The 21,163-nt window shown below is 36.7% G+C and overlaps 2 protein-coding genes across 8 annotated transcripts in view; one reads left to right on the top strand and one right to left on the bottom strand.

The window, feature by feature from the left end:
• Positions 1-12,159: 12,159 nt before the first annotated feature.
• LOC102901986 lies at positions 12,160-14,941 on the bottom strand. Of its 4 annotated transcripts, none has more exons than XM_045033439.1 (2): positions 14,451-14,941; positions 12,160-14,102 (listed from the first exon to the last, which is right to left on the bottom strand). In XM_045033439.1, the coding sequence occupies exons 1-2, from the start codon at positions 14,905-14,907 to the stop codon at positions 13,888-13,890; spliced, it is 672 nt and encodes a 223-aa protein (XP_044889374.1). In that variant the 5' UTR covers positions 14,908-14,941; the 3' UTR covers positions 12,160-13,887. The 4 variants fall into 4 exon arrangements, 1 of the variants encoding a protein (XP_044889374.1); XR_006582993.1 differs by having other exon boundaries at positions 14,404-14,470; XR_439537.3 differs by lacking the exon at positions 14,451-14,941 and adding an exon at positions 14,340-14,440.
• TMEM161B (transmembrane protein 161B) overlaps positions 14,523-21,163 on the top strand; it is a 72,761-nt gene continuing 66,120 nt past the window's right edge. For 2 of the 4 annotated variants that reach the window (XM_045033414.1, XM_003981137.6), the window contains exon 1: positions 14,523-14,649. In XM_045033414.1, the coding sequence (XP_044889349.1) occupies positions 14,647-14,649 (3 nt within the window). In that variant the 5' untranslated portion in view covers positions 14,523-14,646. Of the gene's footprint in view, positions 14,650-15,400; positions 15,598-21,163 lie in introns of all 4 variants that reach the window. The other 2 variants (XM_045033415.1, XM_045033424.1) reach the window with 2 other exon arrangements.

Raw genomic sequence — 21,163 nt, 5'->3', positions numbered from 1 at the left:
TTTAAACTTTCTTTTTTGATTGGTGCACTGCTACAGGTATTGACAAATAGTATACTGTAGGGCACTGAGGTATCAATAATGAATTCTTTTATAAATAATTACATGTGGCAGTACATATTTGGAACCAGTTTTAAACCTCTGAAATAAAACATTCTAAAGCAGTTCCAAGCTCCCCATATACACCTGATTATTTTAACACATTCCTGTTTCTAATCCCCCGCTCAAGTTCACCACATGGAGAAATGTATACATATATATTTTTATTTCTAATAAACTAATGCTTTGTGTATCTTATTTTTCATGTAATCCCAAACCAGAAAGTGGGAGGTGGGGTGAAGAATATGAACTTTCTGCAGTAAAATATATGTCAGGAAGTCTATGAACTAAAGTCATAACACAGAGGGCTGTGAATTTCAATGAAAAAATAGTAGTATACCTTAAGTTTTGCTAACCTTTAAGTGAAATTTAGAATTTCTTCCAATTGTAACATAGGCAATAAACCATAGTGTTATTAGAAGCAATGGTGGCTTTTTCACCAATAAAATCACAGATATTTTCCTATCATGTTACTATAGTCAGATAGGATAGTTATAGTTGCATACTGTAGTAGAAATCTCAAAATACTATTGGTGTTTCCTATTTTTATTATTACTATTATTATTATTATTATTATTATTATTATTTTTGGTGTTCACTTCTTTTAAATTACAGACATTATTAGACCCTCTGCTAGGATTTGTTCTTAGGTGCATTAATAAAGAAGTACATGTACAGTACACTTTTGTTGAATATCTTGATTAGTGTATTTTTGTATAATTTATTTCATTAATGATTGTATGCATATATTATGTTTTTTTTAAATATTTTTTAACATTTATTTATTTTTGAGACAGAGAGAGACAGAACATGAACAGGGGAGGGGCAGAGAGAGAGGGAGACACAGAATCTGAAACAGGATCCAGGCTCCAAGCTGTCAGCACAGAGCCTGACACGGGGCTCGAACTCACAGACCGTGAGATCATGACCTGAGCCGAACGAAGTCAGATGCTTAACCGACCGAGCCACCCAGGCACCCCATCTATGATATGTTTAAAAACATGATTCTAAAAAGGGCTTTATAGGCTTCACCAGACTGCCAAAGGGATCCATGGCACAAAAAAGGTTAAGAATATCTGTTATGGACTCTGGCATTGTGGTTAAGAGCGTGTAGTTTGGTATCAAATTGCTTGGGTTCAAATTTTGCTGTGACTTACAGTATAAATTTGGCTAAGTTAGATATACTTTTTTTTTTTTGCCTCAGACTCTTCATGTGTAAGATAGAGGTAATACTTACCTAAAAGTCTTGTTATAAAAATGAAGTAATATCTACAAAGCCCTTAACATGATGCCAGGCACACAGTATGTTCTTTATCTCCATATCCATCCAGATAATAAGGTTTCATTCAAATCCTATTTATATTTATCCTGTATATAGGTATTGTTTTTTTTTTTTTTTTACTGTGTTGTCACTGGCTAAAATTTAAAATTATATTATTAAATATTGACAAGTTTCAAATGAATATTTATAAAATACATGTCTGACATTAGGAAGAAGGATATAATGAGGATCCATATGCCCTCCATCCAGATTAAAGGGGAAAAAGTTGCTTTAGAAAGGATGAATATATAATTTATGATCTAAACCAGAACACATTTGAGAGTAAGAGTGCTATTAATTATAACACCAAGAAAATAGGTAAACCAGGTCTGTTCTGGCTAAACCAAAATGTAAAATCAAACTGTTCTTGTATGCCCCTTCCTTATCCCAATCCCTCCTTCTGCAGCTAGAAAAAAAATCACTATTTTGATTTTGTGGTTATCATTCACTTTATTTATAGATTTATGTCATGTGTTTGTACTCTTAAACAATATATTGTTTACTTTTATTGGTTCTTTAATTTATAGAAATGGAATCCTACTTTAATATTGTTTTGTGAATTGCTTTTTTGCTCAACATTGTTAGAGATTCTTCCATGTCTATGGATTTGTAATGCATTTTTTCCCACTGTTATATTCTACTGAATGAATCTACACAATGTATTTAACCATTCTATTGTTGATGGACAGGTGGACTGTTTCCAGTTTTTACTTTATAAATAATACTGTTAAGAATTTTCTTGCTCATATATCCTAGAACACCTCTCCTGGACCACAAAAGATACACATCTTCAAGTTTACTAGTTAATGCCAAATTGTTTTCCAAATTGATTATATCAACTTATACTCCAGCCAGCAATGTATAAGTGTTCTGGGATATTGTCAGACTTTAAAATTTTTGCTTATGTGGCAGGTGTGAAATTGTATTTCCTTGTGTCTGAGCATCTCTTCAGGTTTCCTGTTCTATGAATTGCCTATTTGGGGCGGTGGGGTGTGGTGTACAGTATTGTTTTTTAACTAAGTTGTGTTGGTTCTTTATACAATCTGAATAGTAATCCTTTTGTTAGTAATATGGGTTGTACAGATTTTCTCCCAGTTTATGGCTTGTCTTCTGCTCTCCTTCTGATGTCTGGTTTTTTGCTTTTTTTGTTTTTTGGCTTATTATAGAAAATGTTAAAACATATAGGAGTATGCAGAATAGAATAATAAGCTTCCTTTTACCTATTATCCAGATTCAACTACTATCAACTCATAACCAATCTTGCTTCATTCATACCACTGTCCACTTCCCCATTTCTCATTATTTTGAAGCATATCCCACACATTATATCATTATATCTCTAAATATTGTATCTCTAAATATGTATCTCTAAAAGATAAAATGTCTTTAAAAATACTACTAGAACATACCAAATTCTTTTTAATTCCATAATATCATAAAATATTTAGTAAGCATTCAAATTTCTAATTACCACAAAAATTTTTTTAAGTTTGTTTGAATCATGATCCAGGCAAAGTTCTGTGGTAGGTAGACTCCAAAATAACATGCAATGACTCCCATTCCCTGGTGTGCACACCCTTGCATAATTCCCTCTCACACTGTATCTTGGTTTTATGTGGGAACAACCTGTTGGTCACATATCTGTATGATGGTATGTCACTTTTGAGGCTGGCTCAAAAGAGACATAAAAGCCATGATAGTCTCTGCCTCTCTGTCTTGAATTACTTGCTTTAGGGGAAACCAGACAGCTCTTTGGTGTGGTGAGGCACAAGAAATAAGCAAAAGAACTGAGGCAATTTGTCAAAAGCCACAAGAGTAAGCCATCTTGGAAGTGAATTCTCTAGCACCAGGTAAACCATCAGATGATTGTAGCCCCTGCTGACAGCTTGATTGCTGCTTCACAAGACACCCTGAGCTAGAACCATTCTGCTAAGTTGCTTCTGGATTTCTGACCCTCAGATGCTGCATGAGATAAGAAATATTTGTTGCTTTAATTATTATGTTTTGAGGTAGTTTTTTTTTATGAAGCAATGAAAATTAATAAAGATTTTTGTGAAATGAGGTACTGACATAACAAATACCTAAAACAGGAGAGTGACGTTGGAAGCGGTGGTGGGCAGGACGTGGAAGAACTTGGAGGAGAGTGTTAGTGAAAGTTTGAAAAGTCTCGAAGAAATTTATTTACGGATGCTTGGTAACTTTGAGGAGGTGGCAGATGAGGTCTTAACAGATTAGAAAAGTCTTATTAAAATTGGAGTAAAGTGGCAGAAAGTTTAGCAAGTTTGCCAGCTACAGTTATATGCAAAGTAAAAAATATGCCTAATGAACTGGAGATTTCCAGCCAGAATGTTAAAGATGTCACCTGGTTTCCTTTTGTTTACTGTAAAACGAGAGAAGGGGAAGGTAAGTTAGAGGAAGGACAGAACTTGCAGATTTGAGGATTCTCAGCCTCTCCAGGTGATGAGTGATGTTAAAAGTAGAAAATGGCTGTGAACAAAGAACAATTCCAGGGACTAACAGGAAAATACGAAGTTGAGGGTGTAGAGGGTAGAGCCCTTTAGATGTCAGAAAGATATTAATGTGGTACCTCAGAGTAATTTCATACAGACCCAAAGGATGTGCCTCACAGAACTTCTCAAATTACAGGGCTTCTAAGTTTAAGGGTGTGGTATATCAAAAACCCAAGGTAGAGAAGGGTTTATATAGAGTTATGGGTGTCACTTTGTCTAATGGCATGAACTCAACTAAAATTCACAGGATGCCCACAGAGTTTATAGGAGAATTATTAGCAAAGTATACTTTTATAAAGAGACTTAAAAAAATATCTATTTATTTTGAGGGGGGAGGGGCAGAGAGAGAGAGACAGAAACAGAGACAGAGAGTCCTAAGCAGGCTCCATGCTGTCAGCCAGGGACCTGAATGCAGGGCTTGAACTCATAAGCCGAAAGATCATGACCTGAGCCTAAATCAAGAGTCAGAGGCTTAACGAACTGAGCCCCCCAGGCATCCCTACAAGAGACTTTTCAGGGGGAATTATATTACCAGGCTATTTGCCAGCCTGGACTGAAAGGAAGAGAATACCAAATGAAAAGAGGTTTTTGGACATCCAACTTTTTACAGGCAGAAAGCAAGCAGACAACTACTATAGAGCTAGAAACATGGGAAAGGAAGGATAACTTAGCAAGTGGATCCAAGAGATCAGAAGGCAGAGTGAAGATCCACAGAATCTGAGAGATTCACTCTCAGGCTGTGAATCTTAATCAAGAAACTGCCAACCTGTTCCCAGGTGGATTTTAGGATTTCTGTCAACCTGTATGCTCATTTCCCCCCTTTTAAATACACACATCTATGGGGCGCCTGGGTGGCGCAGTTGGTTAAGCGTCCAACTTCAGCCATGTCACGATCTCGCAGTCCGTGAGTTCAAGCCCCGCGTCGGGCTCTGGGCTGACAGCTCAGAGCCTGGAGCCTGTTTCCAATTCTGTGTCTCCCTCTCTCTCTGCCCCTCCCCTGTTCATGCTCTGTCTCTCTCTGTCCCAAAAATAAATAAACGTTGTAAATACACACATCTATAATGGTTATCCTATCTATTTTACATTAGGTTGTGGAGGCAGACACTGTATGTGTCTCTAGTTTACAGGTCCTCAGATCAAGAGGAACTCCATTTAAGGAGTTGTGCTTGAGGAAGTATACCTGAAAAGCCTCATCCACACCTGAACTTGATTTATATTTCTAAGATTTGAGCGAATGCTGTAAAAGGATGAAAGTTTTCAGGAGTTTTGGGAGAGGATGAGTGTATTTTGAATATTGGAAGAATGAATCTTTGGAGCCCAAATTATGTTAGTTCCCTCCAACACTGCAGCAGGGATCATCACCTATAGAATATAGGAGAAATAATGATATATCATTTGGATTTGGATCACATGCTCTGGGAAAAGCCAGGTGCCATGTTGCGAGGACACTCAGGCAGCCCTGTGAGTGAGCCATCTTGGAAGTGAGTCTTCTATCACCAGTCAAGGCTTCAGAAGATGACAGTTCGTGGGTGTCTGGGGGCTCAGTCAGTTAACCATCCAACTTCAGCTCAGGTCATGCAAGTCCCACAATGAGCTCCACACCGACAGTTTGGAGCCTGTTTGGGATTCTCGGTCTCTCCCTCTCTCTCTGCCCCTCCCCTTCTTGTGCTCTCTCTCCCTCTCTCTCTCTCTTACACAATGAATAAATAAAAACTTTAAATAAAAGGAACCTCAAAATGGCAATTTTCTAATTCTATCATTCTTCATTCATTAATATATGTATATAGAGAAACTTCACCTCACTTACTATTTGGTTACCTGTGGTACAATCCACATAGAAAAGGCAGGACAGATCCTTGATTAATTTTATACACACGCTTTTTCTTTTTTTTAATTGGTTTTCGGAACAATGAATTGATTTGAGAGCATCCTCCAATGTTGACGAAGTGGATGTTTTTTGTTAGTTTAGCTATCATCATGAACTTGTGAATTTAAAGACATTTGATAATTTGCTGTTCCAATCGATTGCATTTGATATGTTCCAACCTGTGCTCAGGGCATTTCAGAATTTCTGTAATCCTATGTGTCCTTATTGACAGTCAAATTGTCCATCTTTGGCCAGTGGGATGCTTTTTAGTATCTCCTGAATCCATTTGACATGATTCTAGGAGAGCTTACTTGCTATCTTGCAAAACAAAACATTCCAGGCTCATCTTCTACATTTCCTGTGCCTAACTAAAATCACCTGCTACTCCAAGAGCTTATAGTGTCTTTTAAACAGAGGTGTTTTTTTTTTTTAATGCATTTGAATATAACTTTTTTCTTTATTGAGTATGCATTTCCCTACCATAAGATCATAAAGATAATCTTGCTATCTTATCTTCTGAAGGTTTAATGGTTTTCCTTTCACATTTAAATTTTAATTCACCTTGAACTGATTTTTCTCTTTGGTGTTAAATAAGGAGTTCCAATTTCACTTTCCTCCATATAGATATCCAGCACCATTCAATGAATTGATCTTGCTTTTCCTGCTGGCCCACAATGCCATCTGTCTTAAATCCAGATTCCTTATAAGAGTGCATGTATTTCTAGACTTGTGTTCCAATATAAATCATTATTTCCATCCCTAAGGAAGTATCACACTGTCCTAATTACTATAACTTTAACAGATTTATTGAGATATAATTCACATACCATACAATTCACCCATTTAAAGTAGAAGATGGGATGCTTTTTAGGATATTCACAGATGTGTGCAACTATCACCATAGTCAATTTTAGAACATTTTCATTACCTCAAAAAGAAACCCCATTTCCTTTAGCTCTTACTACCTTGTGCTCCCATCTCCCTAAACCTCACCATGCCTAAGCAACTACTTATCTACTGTCTCTATAGATTTCCTATTGCAGAATGTAATATGAATAGAATCATATAATGTGGTCTCTTGTGACTGGCTTCTTTCACTTCACATATTTGCAATGTTCATCCTTGTTATAGCAGGTATCACTACTTCATTTCTTTTTTATAGCCAAATAATATTCCGCTGTATGGATATACCACATTTTGTTTATCCTTTGGTCAGCTGATAGACATTTGTGTTGTTTCTACCTTTTGGCTTTTATGAACACCTAATTGGTATAATCTTACAATTCTTTCTGTCCGACAAGTTAACTCTCTCCATCTTAAATCTTTCGCTCCTGGAGTATCTTGAAATTCATGATCCCTTGCTCTTTCACAGAAACTTCAGAATTAGCTTGTCAAGTTTCTGGAAAAACTAAGCTGGGATTTTTATTGCAATTGCTTTCTTTGCAGGGGAGATTTGCCATCTTAACTCTAGGCTCTAAATACTTGAATGTAATTTTTTTCTTATCAGACATTCTTTAATGTCTTTCAGTAATCTTTTGTGATTTTTTTCTCTTAAAGGAAAAATAATCTTAATTTACTCCTATATAACTTGTATTTTCAAAATGATATGGTAAATGGTATTTTTAAAAATAATTTCTAACAGTTTATGTCTGCTAGATAGGAATGCAGTTCACTTTTGTATATTAATATTATATACAGAATCATTGTAAAACTCTTAAAATTTATCTGTAAATTGTTTCTTCAATCTTTTATTTTTTATTTGTTTTAACTGTCATACAATGCTAGCTGGGATCTCTAATATGGTACTTATTCCTGACTCTAAGGGACTGTTTAAAATTTTTCATTGTTAAATATATATGTTGTAGGTCTTATTGACTTAAGGAAGTTCTGGGGTGCCTGAGTGGCTCAGTTGGTTAAGTGTCTGGCTTCATCTCAGGTCATGATCTTATGGCTCATGAGTTCGAGCCCCACATTGGGCTCTAGGCTCTGTGCTGACAGCTCGGAGCCTGAAGTCTTCTTTGGATTCTAAAAAATTAAAAAATTCTGCAAAACTCCAATTTGGCAAAAGGTTTTATCCATGGCTGTGTTAATTTTTCCAAAGGCTTTTTCTGGGCAACATGTTTTCTTTTTTGAAAAATTTCTACTGATTCAATCTCTTACATAGTAATCAGAGCATTCATATTTTCTATTTCTTCTTGAATAACTTTTGAGAAGTTACATTTTTCTAGAAAATATCTACTTCACTTATATTTTCCCACTTGTTATAATAAAATTGTTCATGATATCTCCTCAATCTCTATAGCATAATGTCCTCATTTTTGTTTCTAATATTCTTTGTGTCTGCTTTCTTTCTTAGGTAATCTTGTCAAAGAATTGTCAATATTATTATTAAAAGGTGAAACTTCTGACTTTGTTGCCTCTCTATATTATTTGCTTTTTGTTTAATTCATTAATTTTATTTCCATTATTCTTTCCCTAATCTCTCAGGTTTAGGACAGATTAGATCTCTAATTTTCAGTTTTACTTTAATATTTAAAATTACCAATTTCCTTGTAAGTACTGTTTTAGCTGCATTCTGTAAGTGTTGATATGCAGTATTCCTGTCATTGTTCAGTTCTGAATATGTATTTTCTATTTTACATTTCATTTTCTATCGTTTGTTCTTTATTTGAAGGATTCATCTTACATGGAAATGAATTTATTTTCCAAATATGTTTCCTAAATTTCTATTAATTTCTATAAAATTAATTATACTGATTAGAAACTGTTATCTAATAATACCAATTCTTTGAAAATTTAAAAGACTTTTTATGATTACATTTTGTAAATTGTTCATGTGTACTTAAAGTATTTTTTATTTCTATTTTTCTGCAATGATGGACTTGGTAATTTAGAATAGCCCTTCTTGTGAAAATAACTAGAAAAGCTGGACAAAATAGAAAACAAACACCTGAAGTCATTAGAGAACTAATGGAAAAATCCAGTGGAAAATTCAGAAGAAAAAAAGAGTTGTTGAATCAAGCATTAATGACAGCTTTTCCCCTGGGATATCTGCTGATCCCAGAGAAGATGGCTAAGAAGCTCGAACAGAACTTCTGACTAAATTATGGAGTTAAGAAGACAAAAATCGGAGTTCATGGCCTGTTCTGGTAAACTCTACAGGCTTCAAGTTGAGACATCAAAGGTCTATACCCTGGGGAAAAGTATGAACTAGAAGGAGATATGCTCAGAGTCCAGTCATCTCAATCACTGACTCAAGTGATTTTAGCTTACTAGTGCTCAAAACCCCTGCCAGGAGACATAAATCCTTTCTGCAAAAAATATCATTTCAGGGCTAAAAGTATAATTTCTTCACACAGTAGTTCTGGCATTCAATCCAAAAACAACAACATAACAACAAAATATTATAAATAAAAATAAGCACAAATAAAAAAAATAGCATAAGTAATATAAAATAAAAAAATGTAAGAGATGGGCGCCTGGCCGGCTCAATTGAAAGAGCATGAGACTCTTGTTCTTGGGTTATGAGTTCAAGCCCCAGGTTAGGTGTACAGATTACTTAAGTAAATAAATAGTTAAACTTAAAAAAAAAAATGTAAGAGACCTATAGGTAAATAAGATAAATTTGGTAAAAAACCACAAGAAAAAACAAAGGAGCTTCAGATAATAGCAGACCCCAAAATTACTAGACACAGGTTTTCAAATGATTTATGCTTAATGTGTTTGAGAAAATAAAAGATCCGATTGAGGTAGATAACTAGACAGATAACTAGAAACCATAAAACAGAAACAAACAGAAATGACCAAAATGACAACGAAAAAAGTAACAACTGAAATAAATGCTTCAACAGGTATGTTTGACAGGAGATTAGAGACTTCAAAAGAAAACCATGAACTCAAAGAAAGGTAAGAATTATCTAGAATGAACCATCAGAGACAAATGAATGGATACATAAAGGATAACATAAAATGATCTAGTATACATTTGAGTGCCAGAAGGAGAGAAGGGGGACAGGATGGGGGCGAAGCAGTATCTGATAAAAGCTGAGAATTTTCCGAAAGAGAGTAAGAACAGCATATCCCAGATTCGAGAAGCATTACAAACTTCAAAAAGAAAACCAACAAAACCCAAAACATTTAGTTACATCGTAATCAAACTGCTTCAAATTTAAGACAAACATCTTAAAAGCAGCCAGAGAAAAAAGCTTACTTTTAAAGGGACAAAAATAAAACTGACATTATTTCTCAAAAAAAATTATGGGAGCCAAAGGCAATGGAATATATCTTCAAAATGATAAAATAGCTGTTAATTCAGTGAAAATATTCTTTGAAAATGAAGGTGAAGTAAATGGTTTAAGGATACAAAAATTGAATTTATCACCAGCAGACATTTACAAAAGGAAATACTAAAGCATGTTCTTCAGGAAGAAGAAATATGATCGCAGACAGAAGCTCAGAAATTCAAGGAGTCATAAAGCACATAGACAAAGTAAATGTTTGAGTAAATATAAATGCACAGTGACTGTATAAAAATGTTGTCTTGAGGAATTTAGGACATTAAGTATACACAATGTATATAACATGAAGTGGGGTGGTAAGTAAAGCTGATGTGTTCTCAGGTCCTTGTATCATCCAGGACGAGGTATAATACAACCTAATAAAAGAATATATAGCTCTCAAGTTCATGGGGCAGGAGAAACAGAATAATTAAAAAATAATCAGAAAGAATGCAAAAAAAGGCAAAACCAACATAGGACAAATAAAGAACAAATAATATCATAATAGATTCAAATCAAGCATATTAGTAACTATGTTACACATAAATGGATTAAACACTTCAATTAACAAAATATTATCAAAATAGATTTAAAAAATCTATTCTTTCATACCACTCCTCAAGAGTAAAATGCCTTTCCCATCATACTCAGAATAAAATCCAAACCCTTTCCTGGCTTTCAATGCTAATACAATTTAACCCTTTTATACCCCCCAAACTTATTCTTTTTTTTTGTCACTATACTCCAAAAAGGTAGGCTTCTTTGATTCCTGAAACATTCCAAATTAGTTCCTGCCTTAAGGTTTGGCGTTATTGCCCTAGCTGCAAGCATGGTTTCCTCAATTTTTGCAAAAGTGGATATTCCCGTCAAATAGGAGCTTAAGTGGCATTTTCCTAGAAGCTTTCCTTCCTTCCTCACGTGATCTAAAATAGTCATCTATTTTAATCTCCTGACTACCACTGTTAACTATCTTATATTCTTATTTATGGTCAATTATCACTAAAATGTAAATTCTTTCATAGTAGGGACTATGAGAGAGAGAAAGAGAGTGTGAGTGGGGCAAGGGCAGAGAGAGAGGGAGACACAAAATCTGAAGCAGACTCCAGGCTCTGAACTGTCATCACACAGCCCAACTCGGGGCTCGAACTCATGAAACACGAGATCACGACCTAAGCCGAAGTCAGATGCTTAACTGACTGAGCCACCCAGGTGCCCTGCAGTATACTTCTGAAGAGCATGTTGTTTTGTTTTTCCCAAATGAGGAAGATGAGAATTATATGGAGGTTACAAAGCATACTTTTGAGAAAGAAGTAAGCCCCTTTCATCCATTCTTAAATAAAAGAAAATAAAATTTTAAAAATTACCCCCTTACAGAAAGGTTTTAAGGGTAATTCCAGGAATGGTGATTGATATACTTTGGTTACTTTTTTACTCTTTGTTCCATGTTTAGGATTTTCTTTTTCACATCAAAGCAATCTTACTGGTCATCATTTTGCAGCCTGCTTTTAATTTGGAAAAGAAACACTTCCCATTAGAAAGACTAGTCTAGGGGACCCTGGGTGGCTCAGTTGGTTAAGCCTCCGACTTTGGCTCACATCATGATCTCCCAGTTTGTGAGGTAGAGCCCTGCATTGGGCTCTATGCTGACAGCTCAGTGCCTGGCGCCTGCTTCAGATTCTGTGTCTGGCTCTGCCCCTCCCCCGCTCACACTTGCTCTCTCTCTTTCTCTAAAAAAAAAAAAAAAAAAAAAAGATTAAATAAACATTAGAAAGACTAATCTACTTTTAAAAAATAGCTATATTTCACTAAGTATACATGATAGCATTTGACTCATCTCTAATTGCTAACTACTGTTTCTAATTTTTTATCATTATAAGTATTGCTACCACGAATACTTTTGTTCATAAAGCATTTTAAGAGTAATGTAACTAAAGTGATTTTTGTGCACCAACATTCATTTAAATGGTATTTCTTAAGGGGAAGGAGGTGGTCAACACAAAAAGGTCTCAGCTTTCTAGGTATTTATGTCTAATTAGGAAAACAATATACTATAGTAATTTGGGGGGAAATTACAAAGGCACCTTGTAATAAAGGACATAATAATCCTATTTATTAAAGCAAAGAAAAAGCAATTTTAATTTCTCAGAAGAGGAGCTAATCAGGAAAACATTTTGTGAACAATATGGAGCTGGTCTTTGAAACAGTGATAGGTCTTAATGGTTGAAAATGTTCCAGGTCATTGTGGGTGTTGAAGGAGGAAGTAATTTTTCTGCTGTTCTTAAGGTATTTGAGAACAGTTCTCACTCAGGACATTGCAACTTTTAATAAAACAAACAAACAAACAAATAAGCCTTAACAATAAGCAACCAAGACTTGGATCAAAGATTAGACTAATTCCCTTGCCAAGAGTACTGGATTTCTTCCTAATCTCCCTTATCCACGTCTTTTATTTCCTTTCATAATTTTCCCCTTTCTTTTTATCTGTCAAAGACTCTCCTCTATTTTAAAGAATGGAAATAGGTAAATCCCTCTACTTCAACACGTGTAACCAATACAAAACACTGTAATTATTTGTGGGATAAAAAAGACAGGGAGATGCTGCCTTTAAACATATATGGTATGCATTTTAATCTTTAGAAAACATTACGTATGACAGATTTTTCACACTGTAAAAGAAATTAGAATATTAAAGGATATTAATCAAGGGTTATTTATCAAATTGCCAAATACCAAATAAGGAGCATAGAACTCCATGATCTATTAAAAATGATAAGCAGATAACGAATACTGACTGTGATTTCCTCTCGTGGTTTTACTCTGGCAGGAATAGATTCCATCCTGATAATAATTCCAGTCTTACTGTCACATAGGAGGAGATGCTCTGTGAACCTCAATGAGGCTGCCAGGTTTAGGACGGATGTAAGAACCAAAGTGTCAGGAATGAAAGAGTAAGACTTCACAGGATGTGTTGTTACTGACAGACTGATAGCCAGTTTCCTTCTCCACCTTTTCTTCCTCAAGGATAGCAGCTGCTTCCCACAGATACACAAGCAGAACGACTCCAATCCTTCTCTACCACACTTATCATCTGCAGATGCCCCGGGGCTTGTCTATTTACAACCTTGTCCCTACAGAGCAGAGGTGGAACCCTCAGGGAAGTTCTGGATCCGTTAGCAGCCGGTCTGTTTCACAAACTATTTCTCAGCCCCACCCCACCTCCAGCTACTTCCAACGTTGGTGCTTACAACTCCTGTATCTTTATCACATTATTCATCCCCCTTCCACCCCCACCAAAAAAAGAAAATTTAAAGTGAAAACAACTCATACACTCTGTCTCTAGGCCCCTTTTTCATATAAAGCATGCTTCTTTGGGGTGGCTCAGAAGTGGTTCCCATGGTCTTTCGACCATTTATAGCTTGGGTATCATGCTCTCCAGGTGCATGTATAGCCACTCCTGCCTGCCCAACCTTCTTAAATTTCTTGTTAAGCTTCCTAGTTTACCTCCCAAGACCAGCTTTATAACAAAACTAGATACTGGCAAAAAGAGATCCTGTAAGTGAAATTGTAGATACAGTCACGTCTTAAACAAGGATCCCAAGTTGTGAGATTAATTTCTGGGTTAAAGGTGCTCTGTATATCCACTTCAAGCCTGCCTCCAGTACCGTGGCTTACAGCCAAATAAAAAAAGGCACAGAGTTGCTGGGTACAGATTTTGGAAAAAAACACAAATTAAGAGGTACACGGGAGTTTCACTTTTTCCCCAGCTGATGATATATATTTTTTAAAATAAAAGGAAACCGTCCACATTGGAATGTATTAAATAGGCAGAATTCTCCTCCTGGTTTGTCTGCTCTTGGTAGATGTTCTTCTGGCTTCAACTGGTATATATGAATAGTGAAGAAACATCTGAGGATCAAATTCCACTGCCCCGAGGAAGAGGAGCGCTGCAGGACGCACTAAAGCAGGTAGAAGAGATGACGGAGGGACAAACAGGTCTGTGGAGATCCGGAAAGTCTCCAGGAAGGGGCAGCCTGGAAAAGGAGAAGGTAAAAGAAAGCGCGTGGCTGAGTTCAGGCAATTACTGTTGTCTCAGCACGACCACGGCCTGTGATTTTTCTCCCTCACTAAATCCTCTGGGGTCAGTCCCCACCCCGTTCATCAACCTGCGCCTCCGTCGCCTCCCCGGGCGAGGATGCGCTCCGGCCCAAACTACCCAACGTACCTCCGAAGCTCACGGTCGCAGCAACACCCCCCGCCCGCCCACCTACCTGTGCTGCGCCTGCGCCTCCCCCCCGCGCACTCTCAAGGTCAGCACCGCCCCCAGCCTCTAACCTAGCACCCACGGAAGTGGCATTAGAGGACGTCCTGCGTATGCTCACCTCTGCGTGGCGTGGGGTCGCAGGCGTTCAAGGAAGGGAGGGACTTCCTGTCCCGCGCGGGCAGAACTTCCGCCAGAGCCGGAAAACTCTCTCCCTCGCGTTGTTTAAGAGGCTCCCGTCTGCAGGGTGGGGAGGGAAGGTCCAGGACGGTCCCGGGGATTCCAGGGCGTCCGGTCTGCGACCTGTCCTTGGCGCCATGGTGAGTCCTCGTTTGAAGACTGGAGTAACAACAGGGGGAAGGAAGGGGCCATGAGGTCAGTCCTGTGAAGGTAGCCAGTCGGATTCCCGGCTGAGGATGGAGCAGGCGAGAGCAGTGGGATGATTCGTGGGGGCAGGACCCCGCACCTGTCCCGGAGTGCTGAAGCTCCTGGGCCCCTGAGGAAGCGGCATCCGCCCTGCCCAAAGGCGAGGTTTGTCCAGGAATACCTAGTAGGTAGCCAGAATGTTCGTGGTCCATTCACTGTGTATGGCGTGTGGCGCCAGGTGGTCCCTAGAGCTGACCTTGCCGGGTTGATCATTTCCGCCCCTCCCTCCTCCTCTGCTGCTTGGCAGTGGCCAAGAACTTAAGATCTTAGAAATTCCTTTAGCTTTTCCAAGTTGACACAAAGGAACCCTTTCTTGTAGAGGATCAACACTTGTCACCTAAGATAAAGGGCAAAGTAAGCTTATCTTTCAGACTCAGCCCATTTGAAATTGGGAAGGGTGTCATAAAAAATTCAGACTCGGTAAGGAGGGATTTTATTCGAAAGGAATATTGCAAAGGTCTGGGGAATGGGACTATTGCATAGGGAGAATGCTCTAACCGTAAGATCGGCAAGAGTCTCAAAGGTTAAGCAAAAAGGTTTTTCTTTTATAGGGAGGAGTAAAATAATGGTAGGAAGAACCATATGTGGGGAGGTGAGATGAAAGCATAGTACATTAAACAGTTAATCAGATTGTTTTACTCTCAGGCCAGTCTGTTCGGAGGAAGAGCTGTCAAAAAGGAGTTGTATGCTGCTTCAGACTGAACCGGGGGAAAGAGGATCTTAACCAGAATTTCAGTAACAAATGTTTTGTTTCAGTTGATCTGTGGGCACATGCAGTTCAGCCAATCACTTGTGAAACAACGAATAGGAATTTGTGGGCTCTGTCTCTGAGCTTGTCATAGGTAAACACGTGGGGCATCTGTGAGTCTTACCTAAGTCATGTGGGTACCAGTGGTTCATTGCAGTAAGCCCTTTACAAAACACAAAAGGGTGTAGGGGGTATTTCTGAACCTTTGCTCTTTTCCAAGATCACAGGGATCTGGTAAAGTTCAACATTGTCAATTATTTGACTATATAAAAGATTTCAAATTCTCATCTGGAAGGGAGTGTGTCTTGGCATTTAGTTTCAGTGTACCGTGTTTATCCAGGACCAAATGTCGACCTTGTTCAGCTGTTGTGTACGATGTTGGACTTTCGAATGACTTAGAAACTTCAATGAATGTGAAAGAAAAGAACTTCAAAGTAATGTGGTTTCTGGTGTACTCTACCAGCTAATGTAACATATGATTCTTTTTGGCAGTCTGTGTGTTTTTAACTTCAGTGAATAATACAGTTTTTGTTCATTAAGAGTTTTTTTTTTTTTCTTTTCTTCTCTTTTATATCAGTGAAATTAAGACAAAGATAGGGTATAGTAGAATGAGAAGGAGCCAAAGACAATAATTAGCCTAACCACCTCCACTCCCTCTCTCCCTAATTTGACATAAGGAAGAGTCTGAGGTCTGGAAATAAGCACTGGTTTCCCTAAGATAACACTAGTTTGGCATAGTCAGACTACTACTGACTTAAAAACTCAGTAAAAAAATCTCCACTTCTAAATTTAAGCTCAGTTTTTGCTTATTGGTCTGAAAAGCAGAGGATGAAAATACAATAAAAATCCTTAAATTTACAATAGTCACAAAGAAGCTGAATGTGAACTTACGCCCAGTATTCTGTAATACTAGAAGGAGAACTCCTCCTCCTGCCATCTCAAAAAATATAGTTTTATTTTAGGTTGAGGTAAACTCATGCTGTTTCTCAAAATGTCACGTAAGAGAATGTCACCTGGAGAAGGTCACCAGGGGCCAACTAATTGACTCTTCATTCTGGTATTGCTTATATTTTTGTGTTAACTTACTTAACTCCACTTAAGTGTTCCCAGTCATGAAGTTGATAACGTCTGTATATGAAAGTTTAGGCAATGTATGGAATCCTTCAAAAGAAAAGGTTTAGACATTAAATGAAGTGAGGGGTTGAATTTATTTTGAATACAGCTTGGTTCAATTGAGAACTTTTTCACAGCTTGGGCCTAATGCTATGCAAAACAGGCTGTACTTGAACTCAGAAGACCCAGATTCTGCCCATTACTAGTTCCATGAATTTGGAAAAAGGAGTCAACTTAGGTAATGGTTCCAGTTTCCTCCTAGATAAGAGAAGTGGGGCTTGATGAAGATTAAAACATCTTTTTTTTTTTTTAAGTTTACTTATTTTGAGAGAGAGAGAGAGAACGAGCAAGCTAAGGAGGGGTGGAGAGAGAGAGAATCCCAAGAATCTGCACCGTTGCAGAGCCTGATGTGTGGCTCGAACTCACGAACTGTGATATCTTGACCTCAGCCTAAACCAAGAGTTCTTAACTGACTGAGCCACCCAGGCACCCCAAGATTAAAATACTTTCTAATTCTCACATTTCTGATTCTTTAACTTTCAGGACTTTTTTCAGAAGAGGTACATGTTTCTCATTCAAAAAATTTTAGTCTTGGGGCGCCTGAGTGGCTCAGTCGGTTGAGCGTCCCACTTCAGCTCAGGTCATGATCTCATGGTTCGTGAGTTTGAGTGGGTTTGAGCCCCGCGTCAGGCTCTGTGCTGACAGCTTGGAGCCTGGAGCCTGCTTCAGATTCTATGTCTCCTTCTCTCTCATCCCCTCCTCTGCTCATGCTGTCCCTGTCTCTCAAAAATAAATAAATGCAAAAAAAAAAAAAATTTGTCTGACTTCCACTTTTTTCCTTACCCACTTTTTTCCTTACCCTTTTGATTTTTCAAATTTGATTTTTTTTTTTCATTCTCCTTGTGTTTTTTTTTTTTTTTTATACATCATGTAGGATACTTGGAATCTTTGTACATATGTTTGACCAGGTATTTCACTATTGTCCTAAATACTATTACAGAATGGAAAGCAAAGCGTTGGGACACCTTGATTTTACTTGTTTTAATTGATAAAAATTCACTCTGTTCTTTTATTCCCTGGTACATTAAGTAGACCCAAACTCAGTAAATGCTTGTGCATGTAATAAGGTTCTTCTGTTGTGAGCAGATGAGAGTAGGATTATAGTCCAGACTAAAAATACTTAGTATTCACTCTTAAGTTTTTCTTTCATGTTGTAAAAATTGTTAGTCTATAGACAGTTTACTAAAGGAATGATGAAACTATTTCTTCTCTTATACTTTTCTTTTTGAAAATTACAAATCAGCTGTAATCAAATAGATCTTTTTACCATTTAAGCTTATTTGCAGGACAAAGTATGTAGAATAGAGCTAGTTCCTGGAATTGGAGGTATCTCATGGCTTGTTTTATTTATGTAGCATTCTGTGGTAATTTTTATTGCTGGGATTGAGCTATGTTGTCTGTTGGCAAAAAAAAAAGGGCTGTCAACTTCTGCCTTACTCATTTAGAGTTAATGAAAAAGATTAGGGGGCCGAAAGGGGTATTGAGAAGAGAATGGTAAATGTTATAAGAGGTATGTATAACGTGCTCAAAGAATAGAAGAAAGAAATTCTAACAGTAGGTGTCATGTAGTAGGTGACTTAACTGAGGACACTAGTTCTTAAATTTGAGTTTGTGTAGAATTCACCTGTGATGTTTGATAAAAATGCTTATCTGGGCCCCATTAATGGGAGGTAGAGTTTCAGAATCTTACTTTTAATGAAGAGTTTTACAGTTAAATCTGAAATTGGCAGTCCTTAAACCATACTTTGAGAGAACTCTAATGCAGACCTTACAGACTTTAGTTGAGATATTGGAGAGATTTGTGCTGGGTGATGATCAAACATCTGCAGTTTATTGATATGGTGGATTCTTTTAATTGATTTTTGAATATTGCACTAGCCTTGCATCCCTGGAATAAATTCCGTTTGGCTGGGATATATAATTCTTTTCATATGTTGCTGGGTTTGATTTGCTAAAAGTTTAGGATTTTTGCATTTATATTTATAAGAGATAAAGATGATCTGTAGTTTTCTGGGCTGAGTGCTTTCTGTTAAGGAAGGTTATTAATTGTTGATTCAGTTTCTTTAATAGATACAGGCCTGTTCAGATTGTCCATTTCTTATGTCAGTTTTGGCAAATTGTATCTTTCAAGGAATCAGTCCATTTCATGTAGGTTATAAAATCTGTGGGCATGGAGTTGTTCGTAGTGCTTCTTTATTATTTTAATGTCCGTGGAGTCTGTAGTGATGTCACCTGTTTGGTTTCTGGTATTAGTAATTTGTGTCCTCCTTTTTCTTAGCCTGACTAGGCTTATTGATTTTATTGATCTTTTCAGAGAACCAGTTTTTGGTTTCATTGATTTTTCTCTATTGATTTCTTCTTTCCAGTTTTACTGATTTCTGCTCTAATTATTATTATTTATTTTCCTTCTGCTTAGTTTGGATTTAATCTGCTCTTTTTTTAGTTTCCTAAGGTGGAATTTTAGGTGTTTGATTTTAGATCTTTTCTAGTATTTACATTCAATGCTATAGATTTCTGTTTAAGCACTGCTTTTGCTACATACCATAAATTTTGATAAGTTATGTTTTAATTTAATTAAAAATATCTTGAATTTGTCTTGGTTTTTCCTTTTTGACCCATGTGTTATTTAAAAATGTATTGTTTAGTCTTGACATATTTTGGGATTTTCCACTTTTCTTTCTGTTTACTGATTTCTAGTTTAATTACATTGCAGTCTGAGGGCAGACATTGTATGATTTCTGTTTTTTTTTAAGTTTAAGGTGTGTTTTATGACCCAGAATGTGGTCTTTCTTGGTGAATGGACATGTGTAGCTTCACGGATGAATTCTCAGGTTTTATCAATTAGCCATATAGTGGCAGAGATTTGGGTTTCTTCCCACATCTCTGATTTTTCCTGTGACTTCTCTCCTTCACTACTTTCCTAAAAAGGCTTAGTTCAAATAATAGTAGAGACTGTTCTCATGGGTAGAATTTGGTTTATTTAAGATTGATTCTTAAGACTAGCTTATACTCCGGTTTTGGTCCACTTTTTAAATTTAGTTCTTTTGTTTGCTCTGGAGTAAAAGCGTAAAGCAAATTTGGTTGATTTTAGAAAATCAGAAGATAATTGAAAGTGTTCGTTTCTAAGAGAGAACTTATTTTCTTAATGTTGTACTGTGGTTTTGCCCATGTTACTAAGTCAAGCGAACACAACTTGCCCCAAAGAAACTTTGAAGAAACTTGTCTGTCAAGTGTCTCTTTACTCTTTATCTACCACCTACAAAAAAAAATCTTTGAAGGTCTGGTAGAATGAACATTCGCTTGGTTTTGATTGAAATGATTATACTTTTTCCTTCCCCAAACATTTAAAAATCATGGTCTCTTCTCACAAGTACTGTTTAATCGATTATTCACTATTTATTAAGCACCATCTGTATGTCAGGTATATCTGTATTCTTGGCCATAGGGATATAACTTTATTAAACAGGGATAATACTGCCTTTGTGGAGCTTATGTTTTACTGGGAGATTCTGATGATAATGAAATGAGACATAATATGTGTTGGTTGTGATAAATGCAACTAAGAAAGATAAAAGCAGGGTGAGGGATAGAAAATGATTAGGGTGGTTGTTTTATTAGTTAAGTTATTCAGAGAAAACCTAAATGAGGTGACAGTGGAACAAGTATGATTTAATATACATATGTATATATCTTCAACATATATGCGTGTTATCTGTGAGTACATATTTGGGAGCTATACTCTAAACAATTACTATAATGTCAGGCACAAAGCTCATATTGTCTGTAGCTATATAATTCTTTCAATAAAGTTAAACATTATCATTTTTCCAAACAGTGAACAGGTAATTAATTTAAGTATTTTTTTTTTGTTTAGTTTTTTATTTTTTTCAAGTTTATTTATTTATTTTGAAAGAGAAAGAGAATGAGGGAAGGGGCAGAGAGAGAGGGAGAAAGAGGGAGAGAAATTCCTAAGCAGGGCTCCACACCAGCAGCATGGAGCCCAACGTGGGGCGTGAACTCACAAACCAGGAGATCATGACCAGAGTCAAAACCAAGGTTCAGACATCCAAACTACTGAACCACCCAGGCGCCCCTTAAGTATATTTTGTGTTTTTTTCCTTAAAGAAACCTCTATAATAGTAAGTGATGTTTTATTTAATAGATTGGTTTGTGCCACATATTTTTAGTCTTTTAGTATATTTTTTGTGAGAATACAACTCATTAACTCACAATATACTGATTTTACATTCATATCTTTCACTTACATAAAACAGACTTAGTTATTCCATTGTTAAAGTAGACTAAAATATCTTTGTGATTTGCCCATAATCAAAAGATTTAGAAAAACCTGGTATCATTTCAGCTTTTGATTCTTTGATATTGAGATTCAGGGTCTTAAGTTGTATTTATTTTAAAAAAATCTTTAGGTAGTATGAAAAGCCAATCTGCTCATACATGCTCATAAGGATGATTTTGGGGAAAGTACA

This window comes from Felis catus, chromosome A1 (genome assembly GCF_018350175.1).
Source record: "Felis catus isolate Fca126 chromosome A1, F.catus_Fca126_mat1.0, whole genome shotgun sequence".
In the NCBI taxonomy this organism is placed as follows: Eukaryota; Metazoa; Chordata; class Mammalia; order Carnivora; family Felidae; genus Felis; species Felis catus.
Note: the sequence above shows the minus strand (reverse complement) of the source record. Positions and strands in the feature narration are given on the sequence as shown.

Bases quoted from the DNA above. Each gene is read 5' to 3' on its own strand.
- LOC102901986 (XM_045033439.1), bottom strand. From the start codon at position 14,907: ATGGACCACGAACATTCTGGCTACCTACTAGGTATTCCTGGACAAACC. The intron at 14,103-14,450 runs GTGAGCATACGC...CTCCTTTTCCAG, and splicing joins CGACCCCACGCCACGCAGAG to GCTGCCCCTTCCTGGAGACT.